The sequence below is a fragment of the Mobula hypostoma genome, chromosome 7, assembly GCF_963921235.1.
Source record: "Mobula hypostoma chromosome 7, sMobHyp1.1, whole genome shotgun sequence".
Classification (NCBI taxonomy): Eukaryota; Metazoa; Chordata; class Chondrichthyes; order Myliobatiformes; family Myliobatidae; genus Mobula; species Mobula hypostoma.
In genome coordinates, this window is record NC_086103.1 from 73,011,965 (window position 1) to 73,033,106 (window position 21,142).

At 40.7% G+C, this 21,142-nt stretch overlaps 1 protein-coding gene across 3 annotated transcripts in view; it reads right to left on the reverse strand.

The window, feature by feature from the left end:
- Nucleotides 1-529: 529 nt before the first annotated feature.
- Nucleotides 530-21,142, reverse strand: part of fam193b (family with sequence similarity 193 member B) — a 104,591-nt gene continuing 83,978 nt past the window's right edge. For 2 of the 3 annotated variants that reach the window (XM_063053590.1, XM_063053589.1), the window contains exons 8-11: nucleotides 19,023-20,166; nucleotides 12,731-12,808; nucleotides 11,524-11,605; nucleotides 530-5,289 (exon numbers count right to left, since the gene is read on the reverse strand). In XM_063053590.1, coding sequence (XP_062909660.1) covers nucleotides 5,196-5,289; nucleotides 11,524-11,605; nucleotides 12,731-12,808; nucleotides 19,023-20,166 — 1,398 coding nt within the window. In that variant the 3' untranslated portion in view covers nucleotides 530-5,195. Of the gene's footprint in view, nucleotides 5,290-11,523; nucleotides 11,606-12,730; nucleotides 12,809-12,909; nucleotides 13,150-19,022; nucleotides 20,167-21,142 lie in introns of those variants that run through there. The other variant, XR_010018661.1, reaches the window with a different exon arrangement.

A 21,142-nucleotide genomic window follows, 5' to 3' on the forward strand; every position in this document is an offset into this window, starting at 1 on the left:
AATAATTTAGGTTTCAGATCAATTCTTCCAGTAATTTGGATCATTCGAATAATCAGGATCATAAAGACACAAGTTTGTTTAACTTGGACATAAAATTAATCAAGCTTGGATTCAAATTCCAATAGAAAAATTATTTTCTTTTATTTTCACTTCCTGAAGCCGATTTGTTATCGAAATGATTCTCAGAAATTTAAAGACTGTATGAACGTCCGTATAATTTCCACCATCTAACTAGAAAAAAGATACTTGTTATACTGTACTTCCTTAATGCTACTCCAGAAAGAAATTCTTTGATTATGAAGAGTACAGTTCAGGAGGTACTCTATCAAACACTGCTGCTCTGAGTGGGAAAAAGTGGACTCTTTGTTACAAGTTGTTGTCAACTGTGTCCAACTGCTTTCTCAGGAACATAAAACAATAAACTGGTACAGTATGTAGTGCAAAGAATTATTTCCAAATCTCACATTAACACTTCTTAAAAATTAAAAGTGGATCCAGGACAAACAAAATGCTTTTACTCCATGTAATTTTCTGACTGAATAGACCAAACAGTAGGCAATTCTGCACTACCGTGTTACTCTCATGGCTAAATACTGAAATTTATGACAAGCAAATTCTGTGCTGGTGTATTTCTTAAAAAGATCTGTTTGATGACTGTCACTTCTTGTCAAATCCTACCAATACCTCTTGTGTCTTTCTGGACTTGCAAATGCGTGCAGAACGAACATCTAAGAAAATAAGCACACATATCTTCATCAAGACATTGTATTTATCTTTCAAATGAAAGACAATTCACAGTACATAATTTAAAAAAGGATATCAAAAAGTCTTGGCCGGCATAATAGAAACCTACATTCTTTTCAGAATTAACAGTCAGAGCATTGGCTTACACCACTATCTTTAAGTTCAGGCTGGCGGTTGCCAGAAAATCATATAAAACTAACAATTTTTGGTTTGAAGTCGATAAAAATGCTCTTGTTACAATACAAAATAAAGATACATATAATGGAACAAAAACCTTACAAATACAAATTAAACAACCAAATGCAAGATTATAAAGTGATAATATGTCACATTTTGGAAACTGCACCGGGCTACTTCAAACACATTGCTTTAACATTGTGATGTATACATGAAAAAAATGTCAGTAGACAGGCATCACTTTCCCAAACATTTCTGGGATTTGCTGCAGGTGTGAGAAGAAGCATGCCACACACAATGGATTTTCATACCATAATTTACTTTGTCCTACAATTATTCTGCAATTATACACCTATTTCAAATTTTAAAAAACATTTCTTCCAGAGGGCTTAGTTCAACATACAATATGAAATGTGAAATGTGTTCCAATTTAAAACTTGCTGAGAGTTCTGGAGCTGGTTATCAGATTCAGGCAAAATTCATATCATTGCAGCATCCATTACAAACAGCACAGGTACAGTGGATTCTGGTTAATTGAGCCATTGGTTAATCAGGGCAGCTACTTATTTAGAACAATACTTCAAGAAGAAAAATTGAGAAAATAGCCGGGATTCCCTTTGTTTGTTTGATTGAGACACTCTGCCACTTAATTAGGACAGGAGACTGTTGCTGAACAGTTTCTAACTAGTGTCAGTCACATGCACTTGCACAGCTGCTCGACATAACAAAGTGTTTTGAGCATAAAGTTTTTAAGCTGATTTTTGTCATTGGCAGTTGGCGAGAAATAAGCAGTAAGACAATTTGTAACTGTTATGCTCATCGTGGTTTCAAACATTTGAAGTTATCAAAAGTCATCTTGAACGTTACAATGAAAATGAAGGTTTGGAGGATGCAATCGTTGAAAGCATTGTATGAAGGCAGTCCATTATCTGTACTAGGAGCCTGTGCTGATTTTTTCATTTACAGTCAATTAAAAGAACACGGCAGCGTACACTGGATTATTTTGACTGTCAATAACTATTAGGAACTACAGTTTTATAGTACTGTAGCAGTATTGTTAGTGTTCTAATTTGTTCTGTATTTTATTTAATACATAATTTGCTACTCAGTGCCAAAATGTACTGGTCCCAATGTGTTCCAGTAAACTGGAATCCACTGTATTTCCAGCTAGATGAAGTAATTAAAATGGAAAAATGTTTTAATTTTATTAAGTAAAAAATTAACAATAATTTTCAAAAATTAGAAATGAACATATGATGAAAATTTAAGATGGTGACTTAATCAGTTACCAATTTAACTACTTCAAAAAGTTGGGAACTACAAAGAATTAAAATTAAATGTCATAATTGAATGTCACAATTAAAATTAAGATATGGAGGGTGTAATCATCTAAAGCATTATATGAAGGCAGGCCATTATCTGCCCTAGGTGTCTGCACTAATTTTGTTCATTTACAGTCAATCAAAAGAACACGGCAACATATTCTGGTTGAAATCCTGTCGAAACTAGTAAGAACTAATACACAGTTTTATAGTATTGTATTGGTAGTGTTCTAATTTGTTCTGTATTTCAGGCAAATACATAATTTGTTAACTCATTTAAATGGTAGTTTGTCTTTGTTAAAACTTCTTTTAAAACTATTTCCATGAAACTGGGTAATCAGGACTGCCATTTAATTGGGCCAAAATATACTGTTCCTGATGTGTCCCAATTAACCAGAATTTACTGTACTTTTTTTCTTCCAAATTAAAAGAAAAACAGAATTTAAAGACAGTATAAACAGGACAAGTAAAAACAGGACATAGGCTAAGCTGATTGTATAAAAAACAAAACAAATAAAGCAAATACTACAATATATAATGCCACTTCATGGGAATAGACTGCTGCTTTGTTGGCTCATACATCATGGAGATGCAACAAGAGTAACCTGTTACAGCAATGAAAAATAAAGGATGCAACAAGGATCATATGTTACACTGCAAATCCAGCTACAGTCACTAATACACAACAGAAAAGTTCTCATTCAGTTTCCATCACATTGGTGAGGACTTTATTAAATCTTCACGTAAAATGCGCTTTACAACAATTATAGCCAATTTACTGTACTAAGAATTACTGAAGTAGATAAAAACACTTGAATATAAAGTTATTTTGTCATTCTGCAATGTGCAGATGTGCATTAGCACCATCTGCACCGACACCACTATACACAGGATATTTACAATGTGGTTCTAAACACATATATAAAGTTTATCATAAATGATCAATTAGCATTCAAGCTTGAAACTGATCACGATATGAAAGTGGGTCGGCCACTACAGTTTTATATCTTGTCACCACTACACACTCCAATATGGTGGCGCAGTAGGAAGTCTTTAACATACAGTATAATATACTGCAAAATGCGGTCTACTCCGTGATTTATAGAAGATACCAACCAGCTGGTTATCACCATCAGTTCAACCATTAATACTTATGCACCATGAAGATACCACATGGCCAATTCATTTTTTTTCTTTCTGGCAATTATAATCTTATTCTTGGCTATGATGTGGCAGCAATTCAAGGAATAGAAAATAATTATCAAAGGAGAAAGAATCAATTTAGTTGCAACAGTGTATTTAATAGAAATAACCAAGGAGATCATGTTTTGTGTGCCTAATTGTTGGTTGTACTTGGGTTGAATACAGTATCACTGGGCTCATGATCAAAGAGTCTGATCTTTGCGTGGTTAATTTGCTGTACGGAGTCAGCAAAGGATTGCAATTGTTTGGTGATCAAGCCCTACATACAACCTACAGCCAAAATGTAAATCTAACTTGTCACCTTAAAGAGCTTGCAGCTCAGCAGTTGCTCTTATTTCCAACCACTATAGAGGCAACACCAGATTTTCAGACCATGTTATGTGACATCAGTACTGGAACTTTATGTCATAGATTTTATAGTCTAAAGTTTGTACTTCAACAAGACTGCCAGTATTGGTTTGGTGTCAAAACTGTTTCTATTTAAAAAAAGGCTATTGTGAAGATAGGGGCTATGTATTTCTGAGCTTGTATGGCATCACTGAGAAAAAAGAAAAATTTTAACAGGATCAAAAATGCTGAAATAAGGCTTCCATTGCAACAAAGCACCTCCTTTAATGGGCAGATTACCACTACCTGGTAGTGTTTAAAATAAGCACCAATGCAGTTGCCTGCACACAATTAACTGCCTTGAGCCATTTTCTGTATAGCATTGTACGAGCTTTCATCTAATGCTGTCAAAAATTTAGCTAGCTAATTTACAACATACAAAAATTAGATTATTTTCCTTCAAAGCCAATTTCAAATGACCTCAGCAATTTCCCCATAACCTTTCCTCTGTTTTGAATGCCTTCTAAATTCAAATCAGGAAGGGGAAATCAGACTGCACTAACATAGATATCAATTTTAAAAGTAATCAATTCAACTTTTCCTCCAATTTTATAAATGTTAAGTTCAAAGGTCTCAGCATTAGAACTGGGAAGAGAAATGAAAATCCAAAAAGGCACATGGTGTATCCTCCCGATTGACAAAACACATAATAGTACTGTAATTTTCATAGCAGTCTTTGCTTTATCAATGAATTACATTCCCAGAGATGACTATGGGTAATGTTCCTTTGCTGCAGTTCTATGGACACATTATTAGGACTGTAGTTACTAAATACATCTCATCAAAGGGGCTAATAAAAGCTATACTCAAGGTGGTGCGAAGTCCAAAATGTTAAATATTTATTTGATTTTTATGCTGGTTGATTTTATTTAGATTTAAGAGCAAGATATTCTCTTAAAAGTTAGTCCCATTTGCAGTTCACTGCGCAAGAGACTATTCTCAAGTGCCATGAAATGTGACTGCCCTGCCTTACTGTCACTTTAATGACCAAACAACTATCCTATTCCATATTTCATTCGACTTGTCCGCTCAAAAAACATTTAGGCAACTTTCAAACCTTACAATTATGTTACTGATTTCTATTGAAATTTCAATTTGCTCCACTGGTGTCAACACTACTGACAAGATTTCTCACAATGACTGTAAAGCACAACAAACAAACCCAAGAAACTATTCTGCCACCCACTTAGAAACGTGCACTTCTTCTGCTAAGGCACTGGATGTGGATGACATCATAGCAAGTTGTTCGTACATCACAGCAAATTGATTTGAGCTGTGAGAGCAGGCCGATATCCGTCACAGTAAGGAATGATAACCGCAGGGCAATTCCAGTTTTTGTTAGGCAAGTGCTGGGTGTCCTCTTCAATGAGCTGTATTTGGACCCTTTTTCAGACTGAAGTTAGACCAGTTTACAGAGACCTTTGGCCTTGTCTGTTTGGCAGAATCAAGGCAAAACCTACAAGTGGAAAGAAAATAATTGTGTCAGAACAAAAGGATGAGAAAATATATTGACCAACATGGTTATTCCTGCTTTGCTATACCACTTAAATATTCACAAAAAAATACTACAAATGGAGAAAACTTCAAACATAAAGACATGAATATCAACATTACATAGGCTTTCAAATGTACACAATGGTGATTAATCTTGGTTTCTCTTTATATCTAAAATAATTACACACCATAAATAAATATTACTAAACATTTTAATAAAAATGTCTAATAATGAGCCAGATCTTGCTTGACCTGGGCCATGATTCAAGCCAACCCCCATACTATTCCCAAATCCAAAAAACCTCAGGGCCTCAGTGACTGACAGAAAGATGATGGGCCAGATACCATGCCTCTAACCACTCAGTTTGGACAGAGTCACCCTTCGACTTTGAGGTAGTTCGGGGGTAGAATACACTGGTATCCGACTTTCATGCTGCAATGTGGATACAACAGCAGGGGGATCACACTGATGCTAACACTCAGTTACCCATACAACTGGTGGCTGGCCATCAGATCAACCCGTCCTCTTAAGTCTGATATATGATGTGAGCAAGTGAGCTTACGACCGGGACAGAGAAGAGCTGAAAGGCAAGGGCAAGGGAGAGTGTTAGATATGTGGGTTATGTCCAAATGAAATAATGGCTGGAGTCGCCTAGCACTTTAAGTGTAAGAGGTGTTTATTAGGTACAGCAAAGACAAATTTACAAAAATTACTGAAAATAATGAAAACTGCCAATATTTACAAAAAAAAAAGCAACACACATCAAAGTTGCTGGTGAACGCAGCAGGCCAAGCAGCATCTACAGGAAGAGGCGCAGTCGACGTTTCAGGCCGAGACCCTTCGTCAGGACTAACTGAAGGAAGAGTGAGTAAGGGATTTGAAAGCTGGAGGGGGAGGGGGAGATGCAAAATGATAGGAGAAGACAGGAGGGGGAGGGATGGAGCCGAGAGCTGGACAGGTGATAGGCAAAAGGGGATACGAGAGGATCATGGGACAGGAGGTCCGGGAAGAAAGACGGGGGGGGGGGTGACCCAGAGGATGGGCAAGAGGTATATTCAGAGGGACAGAGGGAGAAAAAGGAGAGTGAGAGAAAGAATGTGTGCATAAAAATGAGTAACAGATGGGGTACGAGGGGGAGGTGGGGCCTAGCGGAAGTTAGAGAAGTCAATGTTCATGCCATCAGGTTGGAGGCTACCCAGACGGATTATAAGGTGTTGTTCCTCCAACCTGAGTGTGGCTTCATCTTTACAAAAAGATATCTAGCAGAAAACACAATGATAGCTCCTGGCAGCTCCAATCTCTCCCTCCTACTGCGAGAGATGAGCCCCATTTATTAGACACCAGGACATACCATCGTTATTTACCCATGACTACACATGAATTAAAATATGATGCACCCCACAATGTAGTTCCAATCATTACAAAATAAACAGAGGTATCTAACTTAAATACAGTACACAAACAACATATACACATCCCCATCACTACAGAAACGGAACATTCCACCATGTACGGCAGGAAAGGCACTGTAATGCCAACCCTTTAGGGCCCATTATGAGAACATACAGGGGTAAAGTATGGAAGCATGTACACACAGTGCAGGGCCAGCAAAATGACAAGACAGTGAGAGTGACAGTGAAGTGCAATTTACTGACTGCTCTCCATCACATCAACACCCTCCTCTCCTGCAGCAACGAAGCTTGGCAGACAAGACAGGTGGTCCGCAGTCACATTTCCTTTCACTTCTTTATGATGGACACAGAACTGAAGGGTTGAAACTTCAGGTACCACCGTGTCACCCTGGCATTGGGGTCCTTCATTGTCTGAATCCATGCCAGCACTCTCTCTCTGTGGTCTGTGTAGTGCCAGAGGCTGTCAAGGCCCCACTTCATGGCAAGACACTCCTTTTCAATAGTAGACTACCTGATTTCCCTTGGGAGGAGTTTTCAGCTCAGGTAGTCAAGTCAAGTCAAATCGCTTTTATTGTCATTTTGACCATAAACTGCTGGTACAGTGCACAGTAAAAACAAAACATCGTTCCTCCAGGACCATGGTGCTACATGAAGCAACACAAAACTACACTAGACTAAGTAAGACAACACAAGGCTACACTAGACTACGTAAGACAACACAAAAATTACACTAGACTACAGACCTACACAGGACTACATAAAGTGCACAAAACAGTGCAGGGCAGTACAATAAATAATAAACAAGACAATAGGCACAGTAGAGGACAAATTACAATATAATAATACATGATGTGGATGTCAGACTAGACTCTGGGTATTGAGGAGTCTGATGGCTTGGGGGAAGAAACTGTTGCACAGTCTGGTCATGAGAGCTCAGTTGCTTTGGTGCCTTTTGCCAGATGGCAGGAGGGAGAAGAGTTTGTATGAGGGGTGCGTGAGGTCCTTTACAATGCTGTTAGCTTTGCGGGTGCAGCGTGTGGAGTAAACGCCGCTGTTACAGACATTTACACAATAGGTGAAGAATAGGTTACTCTTCTCTAGGTTCTCCTTGGCCCAACACTGCTCCAACGCCTACTCCGGAGGCAACTACCTGGACAAGGAACTGTTTGTCAAAGTCTGGGCTCTGAAGGACAGGTGAAGAACATGTGAGCTTTAAGGGCTTGAAAAGTGTTTTCTCACTCACTTGTCCATGTCACTGCGTTGCTTACTAGATTCCCAGTAAGATTAGTCAGAGGTGCGGCCAGAGTTTTGAATTGGGGAATGAAACTGCGATACCACCCTATCAGACACAGGAGGACCTTCAGTTTTTTCTTGGTGTGAGGTTGAGGACAGTTGCTGATCGCTTCCACTTTGTCCCCCCCCCCCCCCGCCCCGTACTTGAACCTCTCCATGTCCTAGCTGGTGTCCAAGGTACCTGGCTTCCCCTTTTGCCCACTCGTGTCTTTTGTGGCACCTGAGGGTGAGACCGGCAGCATGAATATGCCCCAGGATCCTGCTGCACAGATGGTTCAGATGCTCTGACCATGTCTGGCTGTAGACAACCACGTGATCTAGGTAGGCTACACTGCAGTCCTCTCAGCCATGGAGCACCCGGTCCGTGAGCCACCAGAAAGTTGCTGATGCACCAAGACCAAAGGGCATCATGGTGAATTGAAACAGGCCCTGGGGTGTGCAAAGGCAGTTAGGGATTTTGATTGGTCATCAGATGGAAAACTTGCCAGTAGCTTTTGCAAAGGTACAGTATAGCAATGTAGTTTGCCTGTCCAATCCTCTCTAGTATTATCAATGCAGGGTACAAGATAAGCATCAAAACAAGAAATGACATTCAACTTCCAGAAATCAATGCATACCCTCAGGTGCCATCCTTCTTGGGGACGATAACAGTAGGACGACTCCACTCACTATTTGAAGGCTCAAATATCTCATCCTTCAGGGCTCCCACAAGTCACTCTGGCACTCCACAGCAATGTTAACGTACTGAAAACTGGTCAGGTCTGAGCCTGATGGAATGTCTTAGGGCCTTTGTCAGCCCTGGTCTCGAATGGAGCAGCTGTGGATAGTCAGTAAAAACACCATCCACAGCTCCCCTGATTGGCGGCCATCAAGATAGAGAGGTCAACTTTCCCAGAGCCCTTCTGAGTCAACATCAATGGGTACATCATCTGTACAAACATCAACAGAGGCCGGAGAACCAGCATATTTCCCACGACACTGCTGCCTGAGTGACTTTCTAGAGTTTTTGGTTTCTCCTGACACAGACTACCATTCAAGTCAGACAGAGATTGGAAGCCAGCCACTGCTTTGGTTTTTGCACAAGTCATGCCAAAATACGAAGCAGCACCATCTACTCCTGATGAACATGAACGACTCTTTCTCTTCCTCCGTAATTTAAGTAACACAGGCAAATTTCTTTCCAGAACTCTTGTCAACTGGTAATTTCTCCAGCACCCCCACTTCCATCAAATGCTTGCGGTCATCCAGCTCATTAGTAAGTTCTGCCAGTGGTTCAGACATGAAGACATTGGATAAGTGTTTGGCAACTGTAGTCAATACCAAAGGCAGGGGCATAGCTTTTCTTATTAACTGACAGTGAGCTACCAGAATGTAAAAGAGCTTTAATAGGTTTTCCATTAACTTTGACTATTATAAACCTGGGCCCTTTCTCCTCACAGTCTGCTCGTTTTTTATTACCATACTCACAATCATTACAGATATTACGCACATCATATTCTCCTTCTCTTGATACATAGCACACACCTGGCAATTTGAGCTTCTTGAGAGGACTTATGACCTGGCTGCTCACAATGGTAGCAAATAAAAGTCGTAGAAGAAACAACCACAGGTTCTTTACCCTTGTTTCTCCCACTTCCCAATTCCAAAGTTACCCCTACAGTCCCTTGAAGTGTTAAGAGTCTCAGTTGCTTCAGAATAATTGCTGTGATGGTGCCCCCTTGTGGGCATTGAGGTACTGCAAGGTAAGTCAGGCCACAGTGAGCTCATGTTCTGGTGCCTGGAGGAAGAATCTGCAGTAGCTGCTGCAGGAAAATGGCCTCACCAGTCTCCTCCCTGGACTTCTGCTCTCCTTGAATACTTTGGCAGTAAAGACCCTTCAGGCAATGAAATTTTTTAGTGGGGGACTTCCCTGGTGATACAGTACTGGAACAGAAGTGTTGGCGAAAGGTTTCTGCCAAATTATCAAATTTAGCCAGCAGCACCTCCTTCAGGTCAAGATAGTTGTCGTGACCTCTCTTCATCCATAGCAGTTTAGGCCTCGAGAGCTATACCTGTCAGCAGTGGTACTAGCTGACAGGTCCACTCCTTATCGTGCCATTGCCATATCTGGATAATCCTCTCGATACTGAGGAGACAGTTCGCAAAACTGTCGGTGAGGGCATCTTGGGATCCTTCTGCAAGCTTTAGAGTTCCTCCCTAAAAGCATCATCTCTCCTCTGCTGGGCAGACAAAAAGTCACTGAACAGATTTTCCAGGGAGAGTTCGGAGGTGGTGCCACTTGAAGGCCCTTCTGCTTCCGGCCTGAGTTTGGCCCTGGACTGAAGTTCGTCCTCCTCTAATATCTCCACTGTTCCCCAGGTATCTGCTTCACTTTCAGCCTCAGTGGGTTTTCTGACCCGGGACCACAACCCCACTCTACTCCGAGTTAAACACACCGTTTTTCAAATGGTACACCCCTGCTTAAATACGTGGATATGTCCAAAGGGAAAAAGTGCTCAGCATTTAGTGCACAGGTGTTCATTGGGTGCGTCAAAAACAAATTTACAATAATTAGTGAAAATAGTGAAAAGAAAACTACCAATATTTACAAAAAGATATCTACCGGAAAACAGAGTAGTGGCTCTATACTTTGTCCAGTGTGAGCTCCAGGCAGCTTCTTTCTTTCTCTCTCTCTCTTCACCCCCCCCCCCACTCCACTGGGAGCAATGAGCCTCATTTATTAGACACCAGGACACACACATGAATTAGAATATGATGCACCCCACAACGTAGTTACAATCATATTACAAAATACAGAAGTATCTACCTTAAATACAGTATATAAACAATATATTCACATCTCCATCACTAAAGAAATAGAATATTCGACGTGTATGGCGGAAAAGGCGACATAAAGCCAACCCTTTAGGACCCATCATGAGAACATACCAGGTGAAGACCAGTGTGCACACTCAGTGCAGCGAAAGCAGAATAACAGGGGTGTAGGAGTGTGGGGGGGGGTGGGGGTGTAAGGGGTGTGGGGGGGGGGTGTATATACAGAGTATGTGTCGGTGTGTGTTTGTTTACCGAGCCACCCTCCATCACAGGGGAATGAAATGAGGGGTAACAGATAGCACAGTGTGGTCAAGTGATGATACTTATAGAGTGAGAACAACAGGAAAAAAAAAGAGTATTAAAAAACGATATTGAGAGACAAAGATCAATACAGCAAATGATATTCAGCTAAAGAGATAAAGAAATAAAGAAGAGTAGGGCTTGAGCACAAGAGGGAGCAAACTGGAGCATGCAAATATCAACAAGAGATTGAGCCAGAGAGCTGTACCATGAATGGAAGAAAATAAGATGACATTACTCATTGAAAATAAAGAAAAATCAGTTTAACTGGAAGCTTCTGCTGACAGGGATCATCTCCTTGACACACATGGAAAACCAGTGCCTTCCCTCATCTGTGCTGGAACTCTTATAGCAATTAATTCCTCTTTTCACTTGCCTCTTAAAATGTTCCACCTCACGGTCAGTTTCATCCATCTCCACACTGTCTAAATCAATGTCTTTAGGAAGAAATACATCATCTGAGAAACAAAAAGGGCAACTTAGTAAGGATATAATATTCATCTTGTATTTAATAAGTGTTACATGCATCAGTTAAATTCAAGCAAATCAGGAGCTCTAATTTTAAGATTGGGATTATCAAAAATAGAATGCTGACATCACAAACAACTGTCAATGCTCATAAATATGTCTTAAATTGCTAATACAAGTTTAAATGGTGTGAACATTAAGAGATAGTAACATGCAGAGGATGCTTCCAGTAGTGGGAGAGTTCAGGACGAGATAGCATAGTCTGAGAATAGAGGGATATCCCTTCAGAACGGAGATGAGGGGGAATTTCTTTAGCCAGAGGGTGGTGATTCTGTGTAATTCATTACCACTGATGGCTCTGGAGGCCAAGTCATTGGGTATATTGAAATCTGTTCATAGGTTCTTAATTAGTAAGGGCACCAAAGATGTCGGGGGAGAAGGCAGAATGGGGTTGAGATGTTAAATAAATCAGCCATGATTGAATGGCAAAGCAGGCTTGATGGGCCAAATGGCCTTGTTCTACTTCTATGTTTTATGGTCTTTGTGGAATTGACACCAAATGTAAGCCTGAAGAACAACAGATCATCTGTCTGGATATACTGCACTTTTCTCCAGATTTAAGTAACTCACTTATTTTTTCTGCCCACATCAGAACATGGCATTCCTACTCATCCATCTATGATTTTGGCTCAGTTTTTCTTTCTTCATTAGTACATCCTGACCTATAAGGCATATCTCACAACCCTGCAATTAGGAACGCTGAGCAAAGTACAATAATGTGTCTCTAAATGCCACATTAGCCCATTTTGTTCTTACATGGTCTGAGATATTCCCTTTGTTCTACCCATCTGTCCCCCAACATTCCCTTCTCCTGACCTGCTGAATTGTTCCATTTATATACCCGATTGCAGCATCTGCAGTTTTTATTGAATTTCATTTAAATGTGAATGTGGAGTCTCAATGAAAATCTGTTATGAAAATTTGGTAATCTAAGTTATCATTTCAAGAAAAAAGAACACCCACTTGGTCAAGAAAGGACTAGAAAGATGGGTTTTAAATTTTAAAGTAAAAGGAGTAACAATATCAAGAGTTTCTTTCTACTGATGATTCCTTACCACTTTGTTTAGGTCTTGTTACACCAGAGGATGCCTGAACACCATCTTGCTTTTCAGTGCACTCAGCAGTTCTCTGTACTGGGGATATGATTAAAAGAGTAGGAAAATTCATTACATTATTTCACCAAGAAATCATGAAAATACTCTGTTACTAGTCTTCTTTGATTATTTCTTCGTACCTTGCACCTTCAGAAGCAGGCTGATACCTGGCCCATACCAGTACAAATACAAGATTATAGCTCTCTGAAAAACGCCATTTGCTGACAACCAGGATCCAAACTTCTTTGGCAGCACAATGGCACAGCAGTGAAAGCTGCTATCTCACAAGGCTCCAGTTTAGCTTGGGCTGAGGGTACTGTCTACAGAGTTAGCACATTCTCCCTGTGATTGTTTGGGTTTCCTCTGGGTACTCTGGTTTCCTTCCATAAAGAAAAACAGGGTGGTAGATTAATTAGCATCTTAAAATGGGGTCTGGTGTGTAAGCGAATAGTAGAATCTGGGGAGGAGGGGTGGTTGATGAAAACCTAAGAATAAAGAAAATGGAATTAATGCAGCATGAGTACAAGTTGATGGTAGATATTAAGTGCATGCTTAGTGCACTAATGGGCTTGGTTGGTTGATTCTCTTCATTAATCTTGAGTACAAAGAGAAGATAATTAAATATCCATTCCACCTGTCAATAGAACTGATGTGTAACATGCATGCTGTTACTTGTTGTGTGTAGCACCAGATTTAAAAGGCAAGTGGAGCCTGCCAGGACATTCTGCTGAGAATGAGACCAATTGGGTTATTAGGCAAGAGGTGACTGGCAAGGGGCAAATAAAGAGAAGTTGGGTTTAAGGGGAGTAGCCATTGTGGGAATGGCCATTGTTGGAATGCACAGAATTAGAGTGGGGAACTGAGGCTTTTGCCAAAGGAGTTAACAGTGAGGAACAGAGGCTTTGGCTTAAGAGGATTTGAGTGGGGAATTAAGGCTTCGGCTCAAGAGGCTTAGACGAGAAGAAGCAAAGGCCATTTTGATCTTTGGGATAGAGTTGAGAAATTGCGAGGGTAAAAAGATCCTGATGGGAGTTACATACAGGCGTCCAAACAGTAGCCAGGATGTGGGGTACAAATTATAATGGGAGATAGAAAAGGCATGTAAAAAGAGCAATGTTACGGTGGTCATGGGGGATTTCTCAATATGTAGGTATACTAAAAAAGTCAGGATGGTGCTGAGTCCCAACAGAAACAATTTGTAGAATGCCTACAAGATGGATTTTTAGAGCAGCTTGGGCTCGAGTCCATGAGGGAAAAGGCAATTCCAGATTGGGTATTGTGTAATGAGGCAGATTTGATTAGGGAGCTTAAGGTAAAGGAACTTTTAGAAGGCAGTGACTATAATACGGTAGAATTCACCTTGCAATTTGAAAGTGAAGTTAAAATTAGATGCATCAGTACTACAGTTGACTGAAGGCAACTATAGAGGCATACGAAAAGAGCTGGCTAAAGATGACTGGAAGAAGACACAAGCAGAGAAGACAGTAGAGCAGCAAGGCTGGAGTTTATGGGAGTGATTCAGAAGACAGAAACCAGAAATTCAAGAGTGTCAGGGGCAGAAGTGATTGTGGTCGCTATGACTATGAAGGTGCTTGGGTGCAAGGTATGAAGGTAAGCAAGTCACCTGGACCAAATGGATTACACCCCAGGGTTCTGAAAGAGGTAGCTGAAGAGATTATGGTGGTATTAGTAGTGATCTTTCAAGAATCACTATATTCTGGAATGGTTTCAGAGGACTGGAAAATCGCTAATGTCACTCCACTCCTTAAGAAACAAGGGAGCAAAAAAAACAGGAAATTATTGGCCAGTTGCCTGACTTCAGTGGTTGGAAAGATGCGAGTCCATTATTAAGGATGAGGGTTTGGGGTACTTGGAGGCACACAATAAAATAGGCCGAAGTCAGCACGTTTTCCTTAAGGGAAAAATCTTGTCTGGCAAATCTTTTGTAATTTTTTGAGGAAATAACAGACAGGATAGAAAACGACGAGTTGGTGGATGCTGTTTACTTGGATTTTCAGAAGTTTGCGGATGATGCAAAAATAGTGTTGAGGAAGCAGGCAGCATGCAGAATAACTTGGTCAGAATAGGAAAAAGGACAAAGAAGTGGCAAATGGAATACAGTGTAGGGAAGTGTATGGTCATGCGTTTTGGAAGAAGGAATAAAAGTGTAGAATATCTTCTAAATGGGGAATTAATTCAGAAATCAGAGGTGCACAGAGACTTGCGAGTTGGGAGTGCAGGCTTCTCTAAACGTTAACTATCAGACAAAATGACGCCAAGCCGTGATATCTCGGCAGTGTCTTAGCTCAGACTTGGTTGTTTATTTTAGGCTTCTAGGGATGTTTTGTGTCAGAGAGAAAGGTCTGGTTAGGGTTTAGGGGTAAGGATGGGGGGGAGGGAGTTAAAAGTCGGGGGTAGTAAATGAAGAGTCCGGGCAGCAGTTTGAGTTCAGGTCGAAGGCACTGTGCAATCAAACATCAACGATCCCAGAAGTCATGTCACAGGCACTGAAGAGGCCAGTGATTCATAGGGTTACCCATAGCCCTCTATTTTTCTAAGTTCCATGTACCGATCCAGGAATCTCTTAAAAGACCCTATTGTATCCACCTCCACCACAGTTGCCAGCAGCCCATTCCAGGCACTTACAACTCTCTGCGTAAACTTACCCCTGACATCCCCTCTGTACCTACTTCCAAGTAACTTAAAACTGTGCCCTCTCGTGTTAGCCATTTCAGCTCTGGGAAAAAGCTTCTGACTATCCACACAATCAATGCGTCTCATCATCTTACACATCTCCATCAGGTCACCTCTCATCCTCCGTTGCTCTAAGGCAAAAAGCCAAGTTCACACAACTAATTCTCATAAGGTATGCTCCCCAATCCAGGCAACATCCTTTTAAATCTCCTCTGCACCCTTTCTATAGTTTCCACATCTTTTCTGTAATGAGATGAATAGAACTGAGCATAGTGCTCCAAGTGGGGTCTGAACAGGGTCCAATACAGCTGTAACATTACCTCTCGGCTGTTGAACTCAATCCCACGGTTAATGAAAGCCAATGTGCCATATGCTTTCTTAACCATAGAGTCAACCTGCGCAGCAGCTTTGAGTGTCCTATAGACATGGACCTCAAGATCCCTCTGATCCTCCACACTACCAAGGATCTTGCCATTAATACTATATTCTGCCATCATATTTGACCTACCAAAATGAACCACCTCACAACTTTTCTGGGTTGATCTCCATCTGCCACTTCTCAGCCCAGTTTTACATCCTATCGCTGTCCCACTGTAACCTCTGACAGCCCTCCACTCTATACACAACACCCCTAACCTTTGGGTCATCAGCAAATTTACTACCCATCCCTCCACTTCCTCATCCAGGTCATTTATAAAAATCACGAAGAGTAAAGGTCCCAGAACAGATCCCTGAGTCACCGACCTCCATGCAGAATATGACCTGTCTACAACCACTCTTTGCCTTCTGTGGGCAAGCTAAATCTGGATCCACAAAGCAAGGTCCCCTTGGATCCCATGCCTCCTTACTTCCTCAATAAGCCTTGCATGGAGTACCTTAACAAATGCCTTGCTGAAATCCATATACACTACATCTACTGCTCTACCTTCATCAATGTGTTTAGTCACATCCTCAAAAAATTCAATCAGGCTCATAAGGCACAACCTGCCTTTAACAAAGCCAGGCTGACTACTCCTAATCAGATTATGCCTCTCCAAATGTTCATAAATCCTGCCTCTCAGGATCTTCTCCATCAACTTACCAACCACTGAAGTAAGATTCACTGGCCTATAATTTCCTGGGCTATCTCTACTCCCTTTCTTCAATAAGGGAACAACATCTTTAACCCTCCAATCCTCCGGAACCTCTCCTGACCCCATTGATGATTCAAAGATCATTGCCAGAGGCTCAGCAATCTCCTCCCTCGCCTCCCACAGTAGCCTGAGGTACATCTCATCTGGTCCCTGTGACATCCAACTTGATGCTTTCCAAAAGCTCCAGTACATCTTCTTTCTTAATATCTATATGCTCAAGCTTTTCAGTCTGCTGTAAGTCATCCATACAATCACCAAGCTCTTTTTTCTGTCGTGAATATTGAAGCAAAGTATTCATTAAGTACCTCCACTATGGTTCCATATACACTTTTCCACTGTCACACTTGATTGGTTCTATTCTCTCACATCTTACACTCTTGCTCTTCACATACCTGTAGAATGCCTTGGGGTTCTCCTTAATCCTGCTCTCCAAGGCCTTCTCATGGCCCCTTCTGGTTCTCCTAATTTCATTCTTAAGGTCCTTCCTGCTAGCCTATAATTCTCTAGATCTCCATCATTACCTAGTTTTTTTGAACCTTTCATAAGCTTTTCTTTTCTTCTTAACTAGATTTTCAACAGCCTTTATACACCATGGTTCCTGTACCCCACCGAACTTTCCCTGTCTCACTATGCAACATACCTATGCAGAACTCCAAGCAAATATCCACCGAACATTTGCCACATTTCTGCCGTACATTTCCCTGAGAATATCTGTTCCCAATTTATGCTTCCAAGTTCCTGCCTGATAGCTTCATATTTCCCCTTACTCCAGTTAAACGCTTTCCTAACTTGTCTGTTCCTATCCCTCTCCAATGCTATGGTAAAGGAGATAGAATTGTGATCACTGTTTCCGAAATGCTCTCCCACTTAAGAGGCCTGATACCTGACCAGGTTCATTTCCCAATACCAGATCAAGCACAGCCTCTCCTCTTGTAGACTTATCTACATATTGTGTCAGGAAACCTTTTTATTTACTCTTTTTTTAAATCTTATTTACGGAAACACCATTAGCGATTCTCTATCTCAGAGAATGACCAAGAGGGAAAACTCTCTGTCAGGTTCCAACGATCTCCCCCTCCCTTACTTCCCTCTGCTTCCAGGGACAAATCACATCTGCTGGAATGCTATTCACCCAATGCATTTTACAGGGTATAATCAGAAAAGGCAAGGAACGAAGATCACAGAGGCAAAAAGATATATGAGCCTCAGGACTCACACCACCAGGTTCAGGAAGATACGACCCCACAGCCATCAGGCTCTTGAACAAAGGGGATAATTTCACTCAACTTCACTTGCCCCATCACTGAAATGTTAGCACAACCTATCGCCTCACTTTTAAGGACTTTTCATCAAATGCTCTTGATATTTATTGTTTGTTTATTTATTTCCTTTTCTATTTGCATAGTTTATTGTCTTTTGCACACTGGCTGTCCACCCAGCTGGTGCGGTCCCTTTCATTGACTCTACTATGCTTATTCGATTTATTGAGTATGCCTGCAAGAAAATGAATCTGAGAGTTGAACAATGTGACATTTGTATATTAATAATAAACTTACTTTGAACTGTGAAGGTACACACATACACACACTTAGCAACAAGTAGTAAAGCTTTATCTTGACAGGCAAGGGAATAAGGTAGCTGAAATAAATGCTAATTCTGTGAGGGTCACCTTTGTCACATAAGTGAAAGCAACTTTAAGTTCCAACAACATCAAAGTAACAGAAACAATCAATTTTTCTCCCAACTAACTCCATGAACTCTTAGTTTGGCAAGTAGTTATTTAAAAAAAAATATATATAAATGTTCTTTCCACTAATGCAGGAATACACGTCCACTACTAAAGGAATGTTTCTAAAAGTTAAAAAAATAGGAGACCCAGAGGTTCCATTTTAATGAATCCAATTCTAAAATCAAGGTGTAATCCTTTAGCCCTTTCCATTCAAATTTTTGGTTGAGACCAAAAACTGGTACAACTGAGGAGCACCATAACAAGCATGGGAAACCAACCCATACATAGTTTCACCGGCAAACTAAGTTTTGCAAACAATCGTTCTCACCATATTAATATTGTAATATAGGTTATCTGCAAATGAGAATGATTTCAAGGGCATAATCTAGCTTCAATATGATAACTGCATGCATTATTATATCCTTCATGCACAGGACAGATTCCAGTCTTTCCATTTGTTCCTATTACAGGTTCAAAATGCCCTATTATTGTTCACTACTTCGAACAAAAATTACTGCCTTTTACCCAATCTAAATGATAAAATGGAAGGGCCATTACATTCTATCACTTCAGACAAGGGACAAAAACCAAGCCCTGTCTGCTTAAAGAACTTCTCTGACAGTCTAATTGCTTGGTCAGTCACAAACATCTTTCAGGGACTCAATAGGAAATAAAATATGTACCAATTAAAACTTACCAACAGAGTTGTTGGTCTTGTCATGTTTCTTCTTTTTGCCTTTCCTGTTCTTTCCCTTCGACTGAGACATTTCAGATAATGCCTGTTGCTCTTCTTTAACTCCCTTAATTTCGGCGCCGTCCAGCTTTTCGGTGCATGAGTTTTTAGTGTTGCATTTCCTGACCTCACCAGCTTCAGAGTTGCTAAGAACACAGACTCCCTTTATTTTGCCTTGTCGGGGCTCTTCACATTTGGCAATCATTGTCTTCACAGCATCTGCTGACTTGCCATCATGATTCTGGTTTGCCTTATGTTTGGCAGTGGACTGCTTGGAACCCTGTACTTTCGGAATTAGAGGTTGCTCTTGCTCCTTTTTTGAAAGCACAGATTTACTCTTGGTCACCTCTGAAACCTGTTGCTTAGATTGCCTTGGTTGCTTTCCACTTTTTGATACTTGATCTATCACTTTCTGCTCTGATGAAGATTTATGCAACACCACTGCAACGTCACCTTCTAGTTCAGATGCTGAAGTGCTTTCCACCTTTGAAGATAATGGAGTGTTGCCTGTTGATTTCTTTCCTAATGAATTTTCAAGTACAAGCATATTAGAACCACTGTTATCTTGATCTGCGATAACTGTGTGCTTATTTCCAGTCAACAAATGGTTCTGCACAATCCCTGGCATTGTTGTCAAGGACAAGTTCAAATTCAGTTTCTGATGTTCTATTATTTTTGCCTCTTCTTTGTCCATGGTGGAATTACTGTCTATCAGGAAGTCCTTCCCAATTGGTGGTAACTCTGAAAAATCATCTCTGGGCAAATCACTTATATTAAAGTTTGCTTTGATGGAATCCCTAATCCTGTCTTTAAGCTGTTCCAACCTGCTGGTTAAGATGCTACTTACACGCTGCAACTCCACTTGGTGCCACAGCTCTCGCTGATTAAGTTTTTCTTCTATATCATCCTGTAAGTGCTGGTTCAGCTTTGAAACTTTCTCCTCGATATTATCCTGAACATGCTGGTTGAATATCAATACCTTCTCTTCTATGCCCTCTTGTAAATGTTGATTTATCACAGAAACTTTCTCCAAGTCTTGAATACGCATTGAAGAAGGGCATGGTTTCTCAAGCCTTTGATCGAATAACTCAGAACGAGCTTTCTCCTGCTACAGTACAGAAACAGAGCAGTAAAATTAAACGGGTGCTGTATCTAATAAATTTAGACACCAGTTCCAGTCATCCAAGCAGGCTGGAATTTCCACAGACAATACATTTGTGATAATGTAAGATTAATAATTTTTATCCTTCTGAATTAATGAACCCTTGTGTGGAAAGACAGAGAAAAGGCAAGACCTTTTAGAGATGATTTAAAAATATTGAAGATGAATGAAGGGACAAACAAAAGCTTGGTCAAAGACTCTGGCTTTTAAGGCAAGGGAGCTAGAGAAGATCTGGAGAAGATTCCAGGGTACTACCTAGATCAGGGGTCCCCAACCTTTTTTGCAGTGCAGACCGGTTTCATGTTGACAATATTCTTGCGGACCGGCCGACCGGGGGGGGGGCGGCGGGATGGTTGCCAACGGACAAGAGTAGCAGTCAAATACGTTGCATTTACCCAGAGAAAGACTACAATGACCATGAAGCCTTGCACAGGCACCAGTGCGCATGCGTGATTTGCGCATGCGTGCACCTGCCGATTATTTTTCTACAAATCGTGTTTGGCGATTCTGTTCGGAGGGTGGTGTTAATCACGACCGGAATATCGGTGATAAGTGGCTAATACACTCAATTTCGTTTCTAAAAGGCTTTATCTAACGAATTTAATATTAAACACACAGCGCATTTTCCTCGCATGAATATAGCGACAAGTTAATTATCAGGGGAGGACAGGGGAGCTAAGTGTTGAACGAACTTCCAATAGAAGTGTCAGAAGCAGGTTCAATATTATCATTTAAAGAAAAATTGAATAGGTATATGGACAGGAAAGTAAATGGAGGGTTATGGGCTGAGTGCAGGTCGGTGGGACGAGGTGAGAGTAGTGTTCGGCACGGACTAGAAGGGCAGAGATCGCCTGTTTCCGTGCTGTAATTGTTATATGGTTATACAAGTCAATAGCATCATAACATTTTATGTAACGTTTGG